Source organism: Saccopteryx bilineata, chromosome 3 (assembly GCF_036850765.1).
Source record: "Saccopteryx bilineata isolate mSacBil1 chromosome 3, mSacBil1_pri_phased_curated, whole genome shotgun sequence".
In the NCBI taxonomy this organism is placed as follows: Eukaryota; Metazoa; Chordata; class Mammalia; order Chiroptera; family Emballonuridae; genus Saccopteryx; species Saccopteryx bilineata.
Window position 1 is genome coordinate 88,731,314 of NC_089492.1, and position 20,108 is coordinate 88,751,421.

General features: G+C 36.5%; 1 protein-coding gene across 5 annotated transcripts in view; it reads left to right on the forward strand.

Annotated features, from left to right (window-relative positions):
* LCLAT1 (lysocardiolipin acyltransferase 1) overlaps positions 1 to 20,108 on the forward strand; it is a 166,959-nt gene that overhangs the window by 93,241 nt on the left and 53,610 nt on the right. For all 5 annotated transcript variants that reach the window (XM_066266829.1, XM_066266826.1, XM_066266828.1 and 2 more), the window contains 2 exons: positions 4,889 to 5,035; positions 9,918 to 10,034. In XM_066266829.1, coding sequence (XP_066122926.1) covers positions 4,889 to 5,035; positions 9,918 to 10,034 — 264 coding nt within the window. The remainder of the gene's footprint in view (positions 1 to 4,888; positions 5,036 to 9,917; positions 10,035 to 20,108) is intronic.

The following is a 20,108-nucleotide window of genomic DNA, read 5'->3' on the forward strand; positions in this document are numbered from 1 at the left end:
GCTGGATTTGGTCCATAGTTCACTGACCTCTGCATGCCAGAAGAAGGGAGCACAGAAAACGTAATTTTAATGAAAAGCAGAAGGGGATAGAAGTGGAGAGAGGTGGGAAAGAAACACTAAAGAAATATGACAAGTAGGAAACAAAAGATATCAGGAAAAAATAAAAAGAGTTCTAATAAATGTGAATGGAGTAAACTTTTCCAGTAAAGCCAGAGCTAGACTCTCAGGTTGGATATATCCTAGATGATAATAGGATACTAGATCATGGTATACCTATATTATGTAACAGTGCTTCTTAAAATATGGTTTAGATAACAGTGCCAGTTAGCAAACTGTTACTCATCCACTGAAAGGACAGAACTAGAGTAGTTGGAAAGTTTTTCAGTATTGTGGCATTGCCATAACTATGTGTGATCATCTTTCTAGTAATTTACAAAACTATCAACCATTAATGGTTTGGAAATGAAACACAAAATGAGTTTGAAAGGCACAGAGAATGAATTCAATTCAGATATTAAAAAGTGAAATATATCTATATTTATAGATATGTAAAGTTTTAAAAAAATCAAATAGAACATTATAAAGGTATAATTCAATGTGTTTTTTAAAAAACACCAATCATATATAATGAACTTTTAAAATATGGAACTATTCATATCAAATTTTTAACTGTTATTACAAAAGATTATGAGTGGTGGCTTAGGGTTGAAGGCCGTAGTCATAAGTGAGTATTTTCATGTTTTAGTCTACATACTTTTGTATTTGACATTTTTACAGTGATGTTTTCATTTATTGTGTAATGTAATATCTTATTTAAATTATGATCTCTTGATCTTATAAATGGTACTTGTTAGTTGAATATCCATATGGAAAACAAGGACCTTTATCTGCCTCATACAATATACAAAAATTAATGTGAGTTGATGATAAACTAAAAAGTATAAGTTAAAACAGTAGAGCTTCTAGAAGAATATGTGGCATGATCTCCTTATGATTTGGAGTAGGCACAGATGTCTTAAACAAGGCATGAAAAGCACCCAGCACAATGGAAAAGGTTTATAATTTAGGTTTCATTGATACTGCATGTTAGGTTCATAACAAGATACCATGAAGGGAAAAAAATTCAAGCTACAGATTGAAGCTATTTGATATATATATGAAACTAGAATTATATATATTTCCTGTGTGTGTATTTATCTGATGAAGAACTTTGTATCCTACTAGTTTAACAAAAGACAATTCCATTAAAAATGGGCAAAATGTTTGAAGAGGCACTTCAAAAAGAAGACATCCAGATGGCCAATTTGCATATGAAAAGGTTCTCAACATCATTACTCATAAGGGAAATGCAAATTAAAACTACTATACCTGAATCAGAATGGCTAAAATTAACAGGACTCATAAGACCTAGTGTCGGCAAAGCTATCAATAGAGCAATTAGAATTCTCATACATTGCTAGTGGGAGTGTCAATTAGTACAGTCACTTTGGAAAATGTGTACTACTGCTGGACATGTGGAAATTCTATGATGCAGTCGTTCTACTCCTGAGTATTCACTCTACAGAAGTTCGTGCTTATGTTCAATAGAAGACTGTTATGAAAATATCTGTATTAACTTTATTTCTAATATCCAATAAATCTCTCCATCAGAAGTATAAATAAGTTGTGATATACTCATGTAATTGGCTATTACACAGCAATGCAAAGAAGGAAATACTGCTGAACATATAGATAGCATGGATGAGTCTCACTGACACAATACTGAGCCAATGACAAAAGGATATGTGCTGTGTGCTTTCATTTTCATGATTTATGGTGAAAGAAGTCAGGATAATGGTTGCCTTTGATGGGTTTTGGGGGTGATATTGATTGGCAGAAGAGCACAGGGGAGCATTCTGGAATGCTGGAAAGGTTTTAATCTGTATTGTGGCCACACAGATATATGGAACAATTTATTAAGCTTAACACCTACATACTTAGTATCTACATAGTTTACTATTATATCTCAATAAAAATGTAAAAAAATCCCAAAAAACCAACCAACTTACTTTTACTCTCTGATTTGAAATCTATCATTATACCAGTGTCTTACATATTCAAGGGCCTTATTCTAGGTCTGGCATTCTTTTTGTGTCTGTTTTTGCAGGTATCCTGTTCTGATTATTGCCTCATAATACATTTAATGAATATGTTTAATGGCATGAATCTTTCCTACTATTCTTCTATTCTAAAATTATCTTTGGCCTGACCTGTGGTGCTGCAGTGAGTGGATAAAGCATCGACCTGGAATGTTGAGGTCACTGGTTGGAAACTCCAGGCTTGCCTGGTCAAGGCACATATGAGAAGCAACTACTATGAGTTGATGGTAGAAAGCAACTACCATTCTTTTTTCACTTCTCTCTCTCTCTCCTCTCTAAAATCAGTAAATAAAATCTTAAAAAGATAAATAAAATATTTAAAAATTATCTTGGCTATTCTCACCTCTTTAGTATTACACATAATCTTTAGGATCAATTAGTCAAATTCTCACGTACTCTCGTGTCTGGAATTTTTATTTTAATTACATGAAACTGATAAATTATAAATTTGAAAATCATTGGTATGTGGATTGAGTTCAGAAATATTGTATGTCTTAGCATTAGTAGTTGTCTTCATGTTGTGTCTACAGACTTGTGTTTTTTTAAACATTTTTATTTTGCTGTTGTGAATAGAAACTTTGTTATACATATTTATATGTTACTTGATATACTATCCTTTGTATTATTGGAACTTCTTAATCATAATAACAATCACTATTATTTATTGAGTACCTGTGCTAAATAATCTTATTTACTTTTTATAATAGCCTCTCTGAGAAAAATACTGTTATGTTACAGCATTTGCTAATTCTTACATTTGGAGTCAATGGGGGACAACACTTAAGGATGAACAGCTGGTTTGTGATGGAGTTATGATTCTAACCCAGGCAGTCTCACTTCAGAGCTACGTGGCCTGGAAACAGTGAATTGCTGGCCTAGGTGTGCTTGAGTGAAGAAGAGAGACGTGTGTGAAGGTCAAATGTAGGCTCAAGTCCAGTACGGGTGGATATCACTGGCAGTATACTGGATGCATAACAGCAAGATCTATGCTAAGAGTAGATTCTTTGATATATGTTTATTTATATTTTAGAATACAGTATTCTAGTTTGGACTTATTCAAACCAAATAACGTTATAGAGTTTTTTTTTTAATAATTAAGAAATTATTTAATAATTTTATATAATCTCAGATACTACTGTATTTACCAAATGATGGTAAATAGCTATTGTTTTAGTTGTGTTCTTTGTTTGCAAGGAACTATCATTCAAGCTCATTTTAGTGTTTTTTAACCTCCAGTCTGTGGACTGCCATACATTTCATGTATGAAGAATATTATCTTCATACAACATCAGGGTGGGTGGTTAACTCTTTCATAGACCAGCATCGGTCTGCAGACCTGCAGTTGAAAACCACTGACTGAAATAGTGTAAGTATATTATAAAGATACACAGTGTATTAAGGGAGATGGATACCTAAGAGGTGGTTCTGAAACCTGGCCAGTGCTTGTGAAGACTAAAACTGTCTTTTGTTCTGAATCAATATCAGCTTTAGGTACCTCAGCTGCAAGATTATCTTTAGGCTTTCACAGTAGTACACTATCTTTATCTTGCCTCAGCTGCTAGCAGTTCTGTTACCTGCTTTTATGTCCATCCATTTGCATTTATATAGATACCAACGTTTTATTTCCATGGTGCCAGGTAAAATTTCTGAGAACATGTAATTGGCTAAGATAGTTAACTGTGTTTGGGCCAAGCATTTCATGCTCCATAGCCTATTGAATAGACTTTGGATTAACTGAATTAAGTTAGATGTTTACCACAGTAGTTCTAGTCATTTCTTGCCAGGGTGGGATGGTTGGTTGGATAAAACATGGCTCTTTTAGGGCCACCTCTTTGGTGACTAGGTTGATTTGCCCTAGGGAAAGGGAACATGATCACAGTGTATACTCTGATTAACATGTTTATAGCCATTGCACATTTTCCCTTTTAAGTAAAACCTAAAGAAGTGGCTAACATTGAAAATAGCAGTTGAATTTAGAGATTGAGTAGTACAGAAGGGGAATATTAGAGTATGCCTATAGCCTGTCTAGGCAGTGGCTCAGTGAGCATCGGACTAGGATGCAGAGGACCCAGGTTCAAAACCCTGAGGTTGCCGGCTCAAGTGTGGGCTCATTTGGTTTGAGCACAGCTCACCAGCTTGATCCCAGGGTCACTGGCTCGAGCAAGGGGTCACTTGGTCTGCTGTAGCCCCCTGGTCAAGGCACATATGAGAAAGCAATCAATGAACAACTAAGGTGCCACAACGAAGAATTGATGCTTGTCATCTTTCTCCCTTCCTGTCTGTCTGTCCTTATCTGTCTATCTCTCTGTCATAAATAAATAAATAAATAAATAAATAAATAAATAAATAAATAAATAAATAATAAGGTGTGCCTGTGTGCAAGTAAGCCTGACACATAGTCATCGTAGGTAGCTTGGTTAAATTGTCTGTTTATGTAGGATTGTTAAAACTTGGGATGAGTTACTAATAAATACTAGAGAAGTCTTTTTCTTTAATATTTTAATAACTAGGTTTGACTTGAAAATGGATTTTGAGAATTTTGTAAACCCAAGAATTTAACAAACTCCTTTAAGAGTATTCTCTGGTATATGTGTTATTTAACCCAAGATTTGTGCTGAATTTAAGAAATATGAAATTCTTATTATGATAGTAAATTACTCATAGTTAAACAAAAAAACTGAAATATTATATACAATAATATGGATATTGGCAATAAAATTGTATGTAACTACTTGTTAAATTGATCCTAGGTTGGGCTATGCAGGCTGCTGCGTACATCTTCATTAATAGGAAATGGAAGGATGATAAGAGCCATTTTGAAGACATGATTGATTATTTTTGTGATATACATGAACCACTTCAACTTCTCATATTCCCAGAAGGGACTGATCTCACAGGTAAGGTAGCTTGGATTTGGATCACAGAGTTTTAAAAAATGAAAGAACTTAGCAATCATCTAGTCTAAACTTCTTATTTCTTAGAGCAAAATTTTAGCTCAGTTGGTTAGAGCATCGTTCTAAAGTGCAGAGGTGCCGGATCAATTTCTGATCGGGGCACAGACAGCAGATCTGTGCTCCTGTCTGTCTCACCCTCTCCCTCTCTCACTGAAATCAGTAAATAACACTTTTTAAAAAGAGCAAAATTTAAAACTTAATACCTGGTTACTTCAAGAAAGATGCAGCAGAATTTGAGAAGAATCCAGTGGATGAAGGTCTGCTGTATGAGGGAAGATAGACTGAAGTAGGACAGAACTGAAATGTACAAGTCACATAATATGGAGTGATGGGACATGAATTTATCTCCCGAATTGAGGATTCTCAGATTGAGGCAACTAAGAGCTACTAAGAGGGGCAAACTTTAGAGCTTAAAAGAAGAGAGACTATGCAAACGAACAATTAATTCATTCTCTGGACATATTAATGCATGGAACCAGTACCAAAAGGACAGTTTAATGGAAAATACAAATTACACAACTATTTAAGTAAGTGAATGGGTGACTGAGGCATAATATATCAACACAGGAAATTAAAGTAGTTTGGGAAATATTGATAGCAAGGAAGAGATCTTTGACTCATCTATTGCAAATGGAACTAAGAAATGAACCATGGAACTTTAATGTACCAGTTATTATAGACTAAAATGTATGTTTACTATATAGTATATATTTTATTTTTATAGTTAAAATTCTAAAAGCAGCCCTGGCCGGTTGGCTCAGCGGTAGAGCGTCGGCCTAGCGTGCGGGGGACCTGGGTTCGATTCCCGGCCAGGGCACACAGGAGAAGCGCCCATTTGCTTCTCCACCCCTCCGCCGCGCTTTCCCTCTCTGTCTCTCTCTTCCCCTCCCGCAGCCAAGGCTCCATTGGAGCAAAGATGGCCCGGGCGCTGGGGATGGCTCTGTGGCCTCTGCCCCAGGCGCTAGAGTGGCTCTAGTTGCAACATGGCGACGCTCAGGATGGGCAGAGCGTCGCCCCTGGTGGGCGTGCCGGGTGGATCCCGGTCGGGCGCATGCGGGAGTCTGTCTGACTGTCTCTCCCTGTTTCCAGCTTCAGAAAAATGAAAAGAAAAAAAAAAAAATTCTAAAAGCAGTTGGTTACTGAGGATAATACTGGCTGCGTATTGTTTAAGCTTGAAAATATATTGTTAGTTGATTCATTACAGAGCTAAACTATCATTGGGAAGTTATTGTGGACCAGAGCCATATTTAAATTATAATACTTAGAATGTATAATACTTAAATTGTGTATTGAAATAGCTATGTTAACGCATCATTTACTAAAATGATAGATTAACTTATATTTGTGAATGTCAAAATGCACACTAAAGAATAGCAACTGTGGGAGTTACTTAATAATTAAAAGCTAATGGAGTGAAAGCTCAGATTGTTGCTACTTTGGTACATTAGTGTTTAAATGTTCATACATTAGACCTTCAGAGCCTACATAATATATATTTAAAACTTTTTTTTTGTCTGTATTTTTTGTCAAGTGTCTTTTTTAAGTGATGAACTTAACACCTAGTTGCATATTTTCAGGGTCCAGAGTTCTCAGCATTACATGATGTAGTTACATATTTTTAAAGTTAAATGGCAAATTTATTTTTAAGGCCAACTTGCAAAAGCCAGACTATTTGCCAGATAGAGAAAACAGACCAATTTTGAGGCTTTAAAAAGCTTTAAAAAACAGTATTACACAGTTTCAAGTGGGCTAAATTTTTTTTTAAGTAGACTACCAAAATACTTTTCAGTTTTGAAAAAGTACCTGTTAATTCAAAGATGTTTTTAGTTAACCACAGTTAACTCTAAATTTGAACTTTTAAATCCAAAGAGAATGTGTAGTCTTCTTTAAGTTCTGAATGTAGCTTGCTTGCACATTTTCAACTAAGTACATTTAATGTTTACATATATTCTGCCTTCATATGTGATTGTTAATTATAACTTTTTTCTTGCTTAGGTAAGTAATTTATGTTAATGTGGGGATATTTAGAAATCTAGGAATTCAAGAATTAGTCTATTCCTACTGCCCATAGAGAAACACTATTCTAATTGTACTCCATTGCTTGTATGTCATTTGGTCACACACACACACACACACACACAGGTATACACACACATACATAGGTATATGTATGGGAATATAAACACACATTTCTATACTTTTAAACAAAACCAGAAAATTAGAATTATACTTTTTCTTATAATTAATGTTATATTGTAATCTCTCACATCATTACACATTCTTTGAAAACATGTTTTAAAGATTGGGTAGCTTTTTAAAAATATATATTGGTTATTAATCAGAGTTCTCATGAAAAATAGAACTAAAAGGCTGTGTGTGTGTGTGTGAGAGAGAGAGAGAGAGAAAGAGAGAGAGAGAGAGAGATGTGAAGCCCACTCACATTATGGAGGGTAATTGGCTTTACTCAGAGTCTACTAATTTAAGTACTAATCTCATCAAAAATACCTTCACAGAAACACCTGGAATAATGTTTGGTCTATTTGAACATAAAATTAACTATCAAAATTGGTGTGCCATAATTTTCGTTTTTGTTAAATCTGATTTGGAAAGATTTTCTAAGTTTTGACAATTATAACATTACATACAATTAAACATTTTTTGGCCTGACCAGGCAGTGGCGCAGTGGATAGAGCTTCGGATTGGGATGCAGAGGACCCAGGTTCGAGACCCTGAGGTCACCAGCTTGAGCGCGGGCTCATCTGGTTTGAGCAAAAACTCACCAGCTTGGACCCAAGGTCGCTGGCTTGAGCAAGGGGTTACTCAGTCTGCTGAAGGCTCGAGGTCAAGACACATATGAGAAAGCAATCAATGAACAACTAAAGCACCACAACGAAAAACTGATGATTGATGCTTCTCATCTCTCTCTGTTCCTGTCTGTCCCTATCTATCCCTCTCTCTGACTCTCTCTCTGTCCCTGTAAAAAAAAAATTGTATATAATACTTCTTTGTTTAACATATTAATGCCCAGAACATTCATAAATGCTGTATCGAAAAATGAAGATAAGGAGAGAATAATAGAAGATGGGGGTGTAGGGTGCTGTCTTATATAAGGTAGTTAGAGAAAGCCCCTTATGTTTCTGTAAAGTAGAGACTAAATCAACAAAGCAGGAAACCATGCAGGTATTGGGGTAGAAGGCATTCTGGAGTAGCGAGAAGAACAAATGCACAGATCCTGAGGTAGGAACATGCCTGGCTGGTTTGAGAACAGCGAAGTGGCCAGTCAGCCCTTTGGAATGGACGGAGTGCTGGCATCGGAGTGTTACAGGGAGTGAGCTGACAAGACAGAAGGTTGTGATCAGCAAGTGGGATGCAGTTACCAGTAACCACAGAGTCTGGGGATGATAGATGAAGTGGGGATGAAGGCAAAACCCTGCCTTTCTAATCTCTCTGTGACTCCGATTATTTCTACCTCCCCACATTGTGACTGTCTATTTTAGAGCCACTGAATATTTGTATGCACATTCTATAACAGAGATCAATTTGGTCTTCAGTTCCCTAAAATCTGTGATGAGCTAGAAAAGCAGAGTAGTTAACTACTTGTCTTTGTAATGTCCTTGGCTTCCTCTTCCTGGGGAAGGCCCTGCCAGCTGTTGATAAAATGGTGTTTTGTACTCCTACCCAGGATGTTCTCCTTGGCGGTATGTGTGAGGAGCTTATTACATTTTATGTTTAGGGTCTTTACTTTTGACTTGCTGGGGATGTGTGGGTATTTAGTTCTTTGACTCAATTCCTCTTTATTTTTTTAAAAAAATAATGAATGCTTTTTATAGGAGCATTCTTTGAATATTTTGAATCCATCTGTGGTTTTTTGAGGTTTGAGTGCTCCATGGTCTTAAATTTACTCCTAGGAAAGTTAAATATATATATATGTCTTTTTCTTGTGACTTGGAATAGTCTATAAACTTCAGGATGCAGCTGAGGATTGCAGGTTCTAACATCTGCTGTCATCAGAAGGTATTTCATGATGTCCCCCAGGGGCTGAGGCCAGATTTCTGAACACTTTACTTTTTCCAAATATATTTGCTGAGTAATAGGTTTGGTTCTTCTTGGAACTTACAAAGTTACCTCATGGAATGGAAAAAGAAGGTTTTGCCAACAATTGGAACATATACTTGACTCTGTAACTATACTCAGCCAAACCATGTTCAGATGTTTGTACATGATGTGCTAATCCTGTGCCCATTCTGTTGTGGAGTGGTTTTGGTTAGTAATATTAGCATGCTCTATGCCTGAGCAAGGACTATATTTCACTGTGTACTGAAGTCCTAAATTACTGGGTTAAAAAAAATGTTGATCTGATATATTTGGCAAATTGCTAGTTATTTCTTCTGGATGTCTCAATCTTCTTATGTTTTATTACTACTTTAGTTTTACTTTATTAGCATCTTATATTTTAGTATTTCAACTTATTTTGATTTTTTAAAATTTTAGTTTATTAGGATTTTATTTGTATTTTAGTTTTCACTGTATATTTACTTTTATGAAATCTCTTAAAAATTTAAAGATATGAATATGAATTTATAAATCATAATAAGTCTATCAATACCTTATAAATTTTTTAAAATTCCAATAAATACATAACTGTAGGATCCTTGTTAGGAATTTACTAACATGTTTAAATCTTCTCATTTGACTCAGGATACTATATTCAGTAATTACAAAAAAATTAATGACCATTTTTATCAAAGAATTTCTGTATTTTTTTTCTTTCCTTATATTATCTTTCTTTATTTTATGGCTCCTAATGGTCTTTTGTTTTGTTTAGAAAACAGCAAGGCTAGAAGTAATGATTTTGCTGAAAAGAATGGACTTCAGAAATATGAATATGTCTTACATCCAAGAACTACAGGCTTTACTTTTGTAGTAGACCGTCTAAGAGAAGGTAAGCACCCATATCAAAGAATATTTTTTATGTAAGTGGTAAAAATTATTAAACGTTATAGCCCTTTAAAATTTACAAGCACTTTTTTGTATTTTAACTAAAGAAATGAGATACTATATTTTTACACTATGTTGACCCCCACGCACTAAAATATTTTATTATATATTCTTTTTTTGTTATTGTTTTTATGACAGAGACAGACAGCATCAACTAGTAGTTGTGGCACTTTAGTTATTCACTGATTGCTTTCTCATATGTGCCTTGACCAGGGAGCTCCAGCCGAGCCAGTGACCCCTTTCTTAAGCCAGCAACCTTTGGGCTCAAACCAGCGACCATGGGGTCATGTCTATGATCCCATGCTCAAGCAGTGACCCTACCCTCAAGCTGTTGAACCCACGCTCAAGCCAGTGACCTCGGGGTTTTGAACCTGGGTCCTCAGCATGTCATGTCGATGCTCTATCCACTGTGCCACTGCAGGTCAGGCTTATTATATATTCTTTAGAAATATAAAAGATATCTTTATAAAAACAAAAATTTTTCTCCATTTTTGGACTAGACAAAACTGATGTCTATAGTTCAACTGTCATTTCATTTTCAAAAGTTTCTCAAAGCAGCAGAACTCTCTTGAAAGTATCTTATTACCGACAGTTCTTTATAGCTTAAAATATTTTTACATTCGTTATTCCACTCACTCCAACAAATGATTCTGGTTGATAGGAAGGCAGTAATGGTCCCTCCATTTTATAGTTAAATAGAACTAGCATCTAGGGTGGTTAAATTTTTGTAAGTTAGGGATAGAACCCCATTCTGCTTCCTAGTTTGTGCTTCATATTCTAACTACCTCACACTTACTTCTTCTAAAGCTGTGTCTGTTGAAGGGCTTATGGGGACAAAGTGATACCATTGGCGGTATTACACCCAATACCCATATTAAGTGTTTTTTGTTTTGTTTTGTTTTTGTGACAGAGTCAGAGAAAGGGACAGGTAGGGACAGACAGACAGGAAAGGAGAGAGATGAGAAAACATCAATTCTTTGTTGCGGCTCCTTAGTTGTTCATTGATTGCTTTCTCATATTCCTTGACCGCGAGGTGGGGGGGCTACAGCAGACCGAGTGACCCCTTGCTCAAGCCACTGACCTTGGGTTGAAGCTGGTGAGCCTTGCTCAAACCAGATGAGCCCGCACTCAAGCTGGCAACTCCGGGGTCTCGAACCTGGGACCTCTACATCCCAGTCCGGCACTCTATCCACTGTGCCACTACCTGGTCAGGCATATGTTTATGTTTTGATATTTTTATGTAAAATGTAAAAAAACCATTATAGGCCTGACCAGGCAGTGGCACAGTGGATAGAGCATTGGACTGGGACACAGAGCACCCAGGTTCAAGCCCCAAGGTCATCGGCTTGAGCTAAGGCTCACCAGCTTGAGCTAAGGCTCACCAGCTTGAGCGCAGTATTGCTGGCTTGAGCATGGGATCATAAACGTTACACCATGGTTGCTGGCTTGAGCCCAAAGGTTGCTGGTTTGAAGCCAAAGATCGCTGGCTTGAGCCCAAGGTCACTGGCTTAAGCAAGGGGTCACTCCATTTGCTGGAGCCCCCCCAGTCAAGGCACATATGAGAAAGCAGTTAATGAACAACTAAGGTGGTGCAACAGAGAATTGATTCTTCTCATCTCTCTCCCTTTCTCTCTCTCTCTCTCTAATAAATAAACAAATAAATAAATAAAACCATTGTACATTTTATTATAGCTGAATATTTATGTATTTATTCATATACACATGTACATACAAATAGCACACATATTAAAATGTATGAAAAAGAACTATCCAGAAACATGCTGAAGTGTTATTAATTTTATAAGAATAATTGAAAGCCCAGAGTCACCTAGCAGAAAAAGAATCTTGTTTGCGCATTTTTGCTTTCCACTCTGATTTCTAGCAAGCCATATTGTATAATGGTGACATCTGTGACAAATTATCACTTTCATCTGGTAATTGCTTCCTTGTCACAAAACTGCTTGTTTCTAACATGAAAGGCCTTGAAACATTATGTAAGTGTAAAGTTCTTTCTTCTTTCCCTAAATGGCATTGTTGTTTCGTTAGAATTTAATGTACTTTAAGATACTAAGTATAACCTCAGTTAGTGAACCCTGCCAAGATGAAGCATCTTTACAACTAAGAATCATGACTTTAAAGAAATATATAGTCCATCCAAAGTTACATTACAAACTGAAAACGTTGTCCTTCCTTGTTTGGCTTGCTTTTGGCATTGTGTTTATACCAGCATGAAATGGACTCATGGGCTTGACAGTGTATGATACATGAACAGTGAGTATCCATCCACCCATGGAAGCGCATGGGGAAGTCTGCTTCTGTGCCTGTGGAAGGCACAGAGACAGAGAGAGTCAGAGAGAGAGATAGATAGGGACAGACAGACAAGAACCGAGAGAGATGAGAAGCATCAATCATCAGTTTTTCGTTGCGACACCTTAGTTGTTCATTGATTGCTTTCTCATATGTGCCTTGACTGTGTGGGCCTTCAGTAGACCAAGTGACCCCTTGCTCGAGCCAGCGACCTTGGGTCCATGCTGGTGAGCTTTTGCTCAAACCAGATGAGCCTGCGCTCAAACTGGCGACCTTGGGGTCTCGAACCTGGGTCTTTCCACATCCCAGTCTGACGCTCTATCCACTGCGCCACCACCTGGTCAGGCAGTGATGCTTTTTTCTTTTTCTTTTTTAACATGATGCCACTTAGGTGGCTTTTAATTCAGAATCACTCTTATTATTTGATAATATGTTCTTTATTTCCTCACCTAATCTGATATTTTATAATATTTAATGATTTTATTCAAGGTATTTCTGACATCATGGAACACATTCATCTACTGGATTTCTCTTAACACAAGTATGCTGTTGGAATAAACCTTTTGCTAAATACATTTTTCTAAATATAGGCAGGATAATTGAGAGATTACTTTATAATGGATAAAGATATAGCCATAGTTCTGAAATCTGGAAAATATTTAGTAGCAAACTGATTTATAACTCTGGGGAATGTGCATTACTTAGTCATCACTGAGTTCTGGTCAACAACCACAGTGTGCAATTTTTCCTGCCAGAATTGGCAACCAATCCCCCCTCTCTGTATCAGCAAAATAGACAAATACAGTTAGATGAGTCCATTACTTCGGCTAAAAAAAATAGATGATTCCATTTACTTCAGTTAGAAAAGTATATGGGACCTATATACTAAAATTATAGAAATCAGAAATATGACGATGATAATGATTATAGTAACAGCAGCTAACATTTATCAAGTAGTTGCTAAGTACCAGGCATTATGCTAAGTGTTCTGTAAATTAATCCTCACAACAACCCTGCATGATAGTTACCACTATTAATATTTAGCTTGTAGGGCAAATTAGAAGTAGAAATTAAGGTGAAGAAACTCATCAAAGTTACTGGAATATGGTTTGTCTGATTGAATAGCCATGCTCTTTCTACTATAAATTGTATGGTTTTAGTTAATAAAGTACCTTTGTGATAATAATGATCTGGATGGTTTTCTTCAAGAAAGATTTCTAAAAAGAAAGAAACAAAAAAGGAAAAAACAGCCTAAGTGGTCAGCTCATGGAAGGATGGTGGTCACAGGGAGGCGGTACTGATGCTGCATGAGATGACAAGGGGAGCAGGCACGGCCAGAGGCAGCGGCCGGCGGGGAGTCAGGGCAGCTCTGCGTTAGACAGGCTTGGGGAAGGGATGGTATCAAGCGAGCAGAAAGAGTTTTGTCAAGAATCGGGTGAAGAGGATCTAGGCCAGTATGTCCTTTTAGAAAAGGAATCTGACTTAGAAGGGGGCCAGGATGATGTGCTAACCTTTAGGCCTCTGAGGTCTGCTTTTGATAATCACTTCGAAATAGAATTGTACACCTGAAACCTATATAATTTTATTAACGAATGTCACTCCAATAAATTCAATAAAATCTTTTGGAAAAGGAAATTTAAAAACTTGTTGTGAAAACAACCATTATAAATAAATATACTATAGAAATCCTGGAGACCACATACTGAAACCAATTACTATTAAAAATAACATCTTTAATGCTCACACATGTAACTGAATTCAGTGTTGCTGACATCCAATAGTCAGCACAAATGAGAAAATAAGTTTATGACATCAAGAAGTTAAGGATAAAAAGTCTTGCTATGAAACACTGAATAAGAAACAATGTAAAACAAGAAAAGTAGTTTCTGTGCCTCTGTTCAGAACATATTTTATTGAGAAGAAGAACGTTTAGAAAATATACACTTGTCCTGAAATATGAAATCCATTATAAAACTTTGTACAGATGTGTTGTTACTGGAATAATAACTGCCAAACCTGACCAGGCGGTGGTGCAGTGGGTAGAGTATCGGACTGGGATGCGGAGGACTCAGGTTTGAGACCCCGATCTCATCAGCCTAAGCATGGGCTCATCTGGTTTGAGCAAAGCTTGGACCCAAGGTCGCTGGCTCGAGCAAGGGGTTACTCAGTCTGCTGTAGCCCCACAGTCAAGGCACATATGAGAAAGCAATCAATGAACAACTAAGGTGTCGCAATGAAAAACTAATGATTGATGCTTCTCATCTCTCTCCATTCCTGTCTGTCTGTCCCTCCCTATCTATCCCTCTCTCTGACTCTTTCTCTATCTCTGTAATAAATAAATAAATAAATAAATAAATAAATAAATAAATAAATAACTGCCAAGAGTTAACCCCTGCCCTCTAGTACCAGTACCTTGATTTCCATCATCAGACATCTTCAGGTCATGGACTGCTCTGCACATAATAGAGAATCAGTACTAATTGAGTTGAATATTATTTTATCTGAAAAATAAGACAAGCATAGTGTCCTAGATCAATATTTGTCATGGATGATTTTTTTTCACATGTACCTCTAATCACAGGGCATTTCAATATATGATTATATAGTTTTTTTCAGTAGTAGATTAACCCTAACTCAAAAGGAAGTTGCTAACTTGGGAAAAAGTCTGTTATAGGAGAAGTTTTTTTTTTTATTACACATTTAATAATATCAAGTCCTTCAAATTTAAACTCATTGCATCAAAAATTAAATATATTTATTTAATCTCTGGTGCCCCATTATTTTCAGCAATAATAGCTTTATTCTTCCTTGATTTTAGACAATTAATGATTTGGTACAACCATAATTTAGTTTTGATGTTTTGTAATCCAATTACCGAGTTGTAACCATGCAATAATTACTTCCACCATTAGGCGGCACACGTTTGCACATTTGAAACAACTTGAAATTAGAATCTAGTTTGGGGTGAGGATAAAACACGCCGTATTTGTTTGAAGGTATGTCTTGTTTAAGATTGTCTTTGCCTTCAAGAATTTTACCATCTTCATGAATTGATAATAATACACATAAAAATATCTAAAAAACAATATAAGACAATATAATTACACTAAATTTTGTGGTATTTAATGTATAAATATTATGTTGAGTAATTACAGGAGTGTCCGTTCAGTAAAGAGAGATCATGTAGTGTTGAAATACTCAGGCAAGACTTTTTCCAAGAAGTTGAATTTTCCTTGACCCTGAGAGACTTTATGTGATTGGATAGCCAGGGAAAATGAGCATGGCTGGGGACAGAAAAAGAGGAGGACACAGAATGTAGACCAGTGTGGAGTGGAGCAGCCAGCTGGGCAGAACCAACCTCACTGTGCTGAAGACTCATGTTGTAGAATAACAGACAGCATTCAAGAATGTTATAGGATATGGAGCCATTATTTTTGAAAAGCTTACTTCCTACCCCCAAATAGTCATGTTTTTAATGTATCCATATCCAGATCAAGTCCCTCAAGCAAATTGGCTCAAGTGATAAGACTCTAAAACATCACTGGGATCTATTTACTTTTAGTTTGAAATAAATAAAGTGTTTTAATTTGAAGTAGAAAAAGCCATATTTCAATCCATGTTTGGTTCATATGCTAAATTTTAAATATTAAGGAATAAAGGATACTGTCTTTCCACTAATCTAGGGGATATAAGGTTAATCACTAAAGCAAAAGGAAATTCCCACTAGGTGATTTGTATCAGCACACCTGGTCAAAACTCTTCAGTCTGTATCCAGGGAGAGAGAGTTGGTGACTTAACACCCAGATCGCAGATGCAGCATCTGATCATCCTGTCTTTGGCTGCCTCATTTTGGTCTACAGTAGAACCCATCGGCTCTGAGAAAGTTGGCTGTTCCCTAAGAAGGAATGCAGTGTGCTTAACTGATCATAGACAGCTCAATCTTCAGCAGCGTGGTTAGACCATTTAATTTCTTGAAATTTTTGCTTTGTACACAACTACCTACTGTGATAATCCACTCTGCCTGTTGCCTACCGTGGCTGTATACATAGTGGGGAGTAAAGAAGGCCAGCTGCCACCACTCTCTATGGCTCACATTATACTTATTTGAGTCAATGAGCTCCTCCAGGATTGCATCTTGAAAGTCCTTTCTAACAGCCAGCATGTTCTAGGAGGCAAAGAAGAAAGGCAAACTATTGAAATATTGTGTGCACTGAATGCCATGTACTCTGACCTTTTCATGTGACTTACTACTAGAAACTATTTATGAACTAGGATAAGACCTTTCCCTCATGTTAAAAAATGTAATTGTACATCTCTTCGACATTTTCTAGAATATTTTCTGAGACCTTTTACATTTTCCCAAATGTGCAGATATCTTTGAAGCATAGCAGTTGACTCTCTTTTGAGGCTATTTTACAATGAATGAAACTTTTCTCTGTTTATGGTGAAGAATAGAATACAACAAAACCAACATGAAATTTGAGTACTAGTCAGTGGGAAAGCTTACGGACCAACTAAGTGACTTGGTCCTACACATCATGAAGCAGAAATGATTCAAATTTGCTTTAGCAAAATTATGCAGGCCCGTGTTGTCAAAGACCTTTGGAGTCACTCATGTTGCATTTTTGAATGCCACAGTACTGCTTTAGACCATAAGTAGCATTGATATTGTTTTTGTTGTTGTTCATTTTAATTCATTCTCCACCTCCTTTCTTATAGTAAAAAAGTTTGAGCTGCTCACATAGGACAGATCTTATCATTGTATTTAATAAAAAAGCCAGGACAACCTGAATGAAAAATAATAGAAGTCCTGTATTCTGTTCATAAGACCACCATCCAGCAGTTACCAAGCACCTACCACATGTCAGGCACTGAGTTGTTCACGTGCTTCTTTCCCCTGCGTATATTATAGACTTTACCCAGGAAGCTTTTTAAAATACAGATTCTCAGGACCCATCTCAGACCTGCAGAATCACTGTCTGGTGCTGGGGTCCTGGGCTCACAGCCACCCCCAGAGCCACTTTCACACAGATCACTTAGTTCTTGTAACTGCAAGGCGGTGTTTCGTAGCGTGCTGCACCGGAGGAGACTGACTCACTTTAGCACCTTGCCCAGAGTCAGACGGCTGCCAAGCAGAGGTACCATGACTTAAACTCAGTTCTGTTTCATGCCAAAGCCTATATTTTTCACACTATGTAATAAGCTAAGAGTTTTTCTATTCCGAATGCTACAAAAATGTCATCTTTGTAGGGCGTTGTTTTTTTTTTCTTCTTTCCAAGATTTCTTCGGTATCCTTGGCTGTACTGTGCATTTTGTTCACATGGGAAAATACAAGGATATCCTTTCAGTAAGCATCTCTTATTTTTCAGGATCCTATATCTACCAGCTTCTCCTGCATTTCTCTAATGCTTAAAGTAAAACAAAATAAAAAACATGATGCTCAAACTATCTGCCCTTTCAGATTTTGTTCCTATTGTTTTCCCCACCAGTTCTCAGAAAATATACCCCGACAACTTGTTTTTCTCACACTGGCTCACTTCCTACAAAAAAGGGATATTTAATTTTTATTGTAAAAACAACATATTTATTGGAAAACTGATTACAAAGAAGAAAAAGGCAGTCATAGTATTGTTAATCACTTTTCAGAATAACCAATGCTTGCCTTGTGACATATAGCCCTCCTATTTTTCCATGTTTTTGTATAAATGAAAAAAAATTGGGGTTAAATCATATATTTTGTTTTATAAAGATTTTTATTTATTTATTTATTTTCATTTATTGATTTTAATGAGAGAAGAAAGGGAAGAGAGAGACAGGAACATTGAACTATTTCTGTATGTGCCCTGACGGGATCGAACTGGCAACTTTTGTGCTTCAGGATGATGCTCTAACCAAATGAGCTCTCCATCCAGGGCTGTTTCATAAAGATTTGTATAACTTACTATAATGTATGTGTTTTCTTGCTACCCTTTCATAATTTCTATAAATATAATCTGTTGATATATGCATGGTAGTCTGTTAGATAGAAGGACCACTGTTTAATTAACTAATTCTCTGTTCAAAATTAAAGTTGTTCCAAGTTTTCCACCCTTATAAATAATGCTAAAGTATTCACGAATCTCTGTGACTATTTCCTTAGGATATATTTCCAAATCTAATTACTGAGTCAAAGGATACACTTTTTTAAAGGTTTTTAAAAAATGATTTTACACTCTACCCATTTCATTTGGTGACATGGTCACCAAAGTCTATCAGGATTGCCTTGGAAGCATCTCTTAGAGAAATTCTATCTTCCTTTATTTCCACTGTGGCCCAATAGATGGGATCGCACTATTTCTTTTCACTCTTCCTGGCTTTTTGACTGGTCTGCCTCTGCTTTCTCCTTTGCTAATCCATATTACACATAGTTAACAGTCAGTCTTCACAGAGTGCCACTTTAATATAATCATATATATGCTTATTTGTTCAGAAAATATTTCCTGGATACATAGGTTGTTTGGCTTGTTGAAATTCCAAGACAGCCCATTCTCTTGAGTAACATACGATTTAGGAAGCATAATTGTAATGCAGTATCATAAGAGGTCTGAATAGAAAGTAACGTGAGGACATAAAGAAAAGTTAGTTCATCTTTACATAAATTAACACTGAAGAGGTAGCATATAAGCAGAGAATTAAAGAATAGGTATTTTCCAGGGAAGAAAGACCTTTAAATATTTATATCACTTTTCATATTCCTTGGTCAAGGCTTTCTATGATATGGTTCCAACCTACTTTTAAAATTTTACCATTTGGAACCCCCTTTCATGGAATGGGAGCCACCCTATTTGAATTCATTGGCTATTCCTCACTTTGCCTTAAGCTTTCTGAATTTTGCCTCTGGTTATGTCTGTGAAGTCTAAAGCCTGCAGTGCTTTGCTGTTTTCTTTAAACTCCAAATACTATTCTTCATTTCATGATCTTCTAAGAGTTCATTCCTGTTTCCCCAGCTGGTCGTCATCTGGACTGAATAGAGCTTTTTCTTTAATAGGATTTAATACAGTAGACCTTATATTAATAGCTGTTTTAATACAGGTTACATTTTACCTTCTTAATAGGATAGCAATGGCCATGTCATCTAGACAATTAAAGGCACAGTTTTTATTTCTAAACCCAATTAATACTTTTCCATCCTTATTCCCTCTTAGTAGCATTTGACACTGTTGATTTTTCTTAAAATACATTCTCCCCTTAGCTTCTCATTTTCCCTGCTACTTCCCTGCCACTTCTCAAGACTCTGCCAGGTTCTTGTCTCTTAAATGTCTCTGGTCCTCAAAAGGCTCTCCTAGGTTTCTTTGTTCTCTCATGTCACACCTTCTCCCTGGGCCATGTCATTCAGGTTGGTGGCTTAAATGATCATCATATGCTCATGATGCGGAAGTTTCAATCCTTAGTCCAAAGCCCTTTCTTAGTTTGGGGAGCCATAAATGTGACCTTTGCCACTTGCAGGTTCTGCAGGTACTTCAGCTTCACTGTGTTCAAAATTAAACTTGCATTCGCCTTTTCCTCCCATAATCCCCAGACCCTATCATGGTGGTAGTGGCGGTAATGATGATATTAATTGTTTATACGCTAGTATTGTTCTAAGAGCTTCACGTGCATTAGTTTATTTGATTCTTGGAGGAGGTGTTATCTCCATCGTATGCGTGAGGAAACTGAGGTAGTTAACTAATAG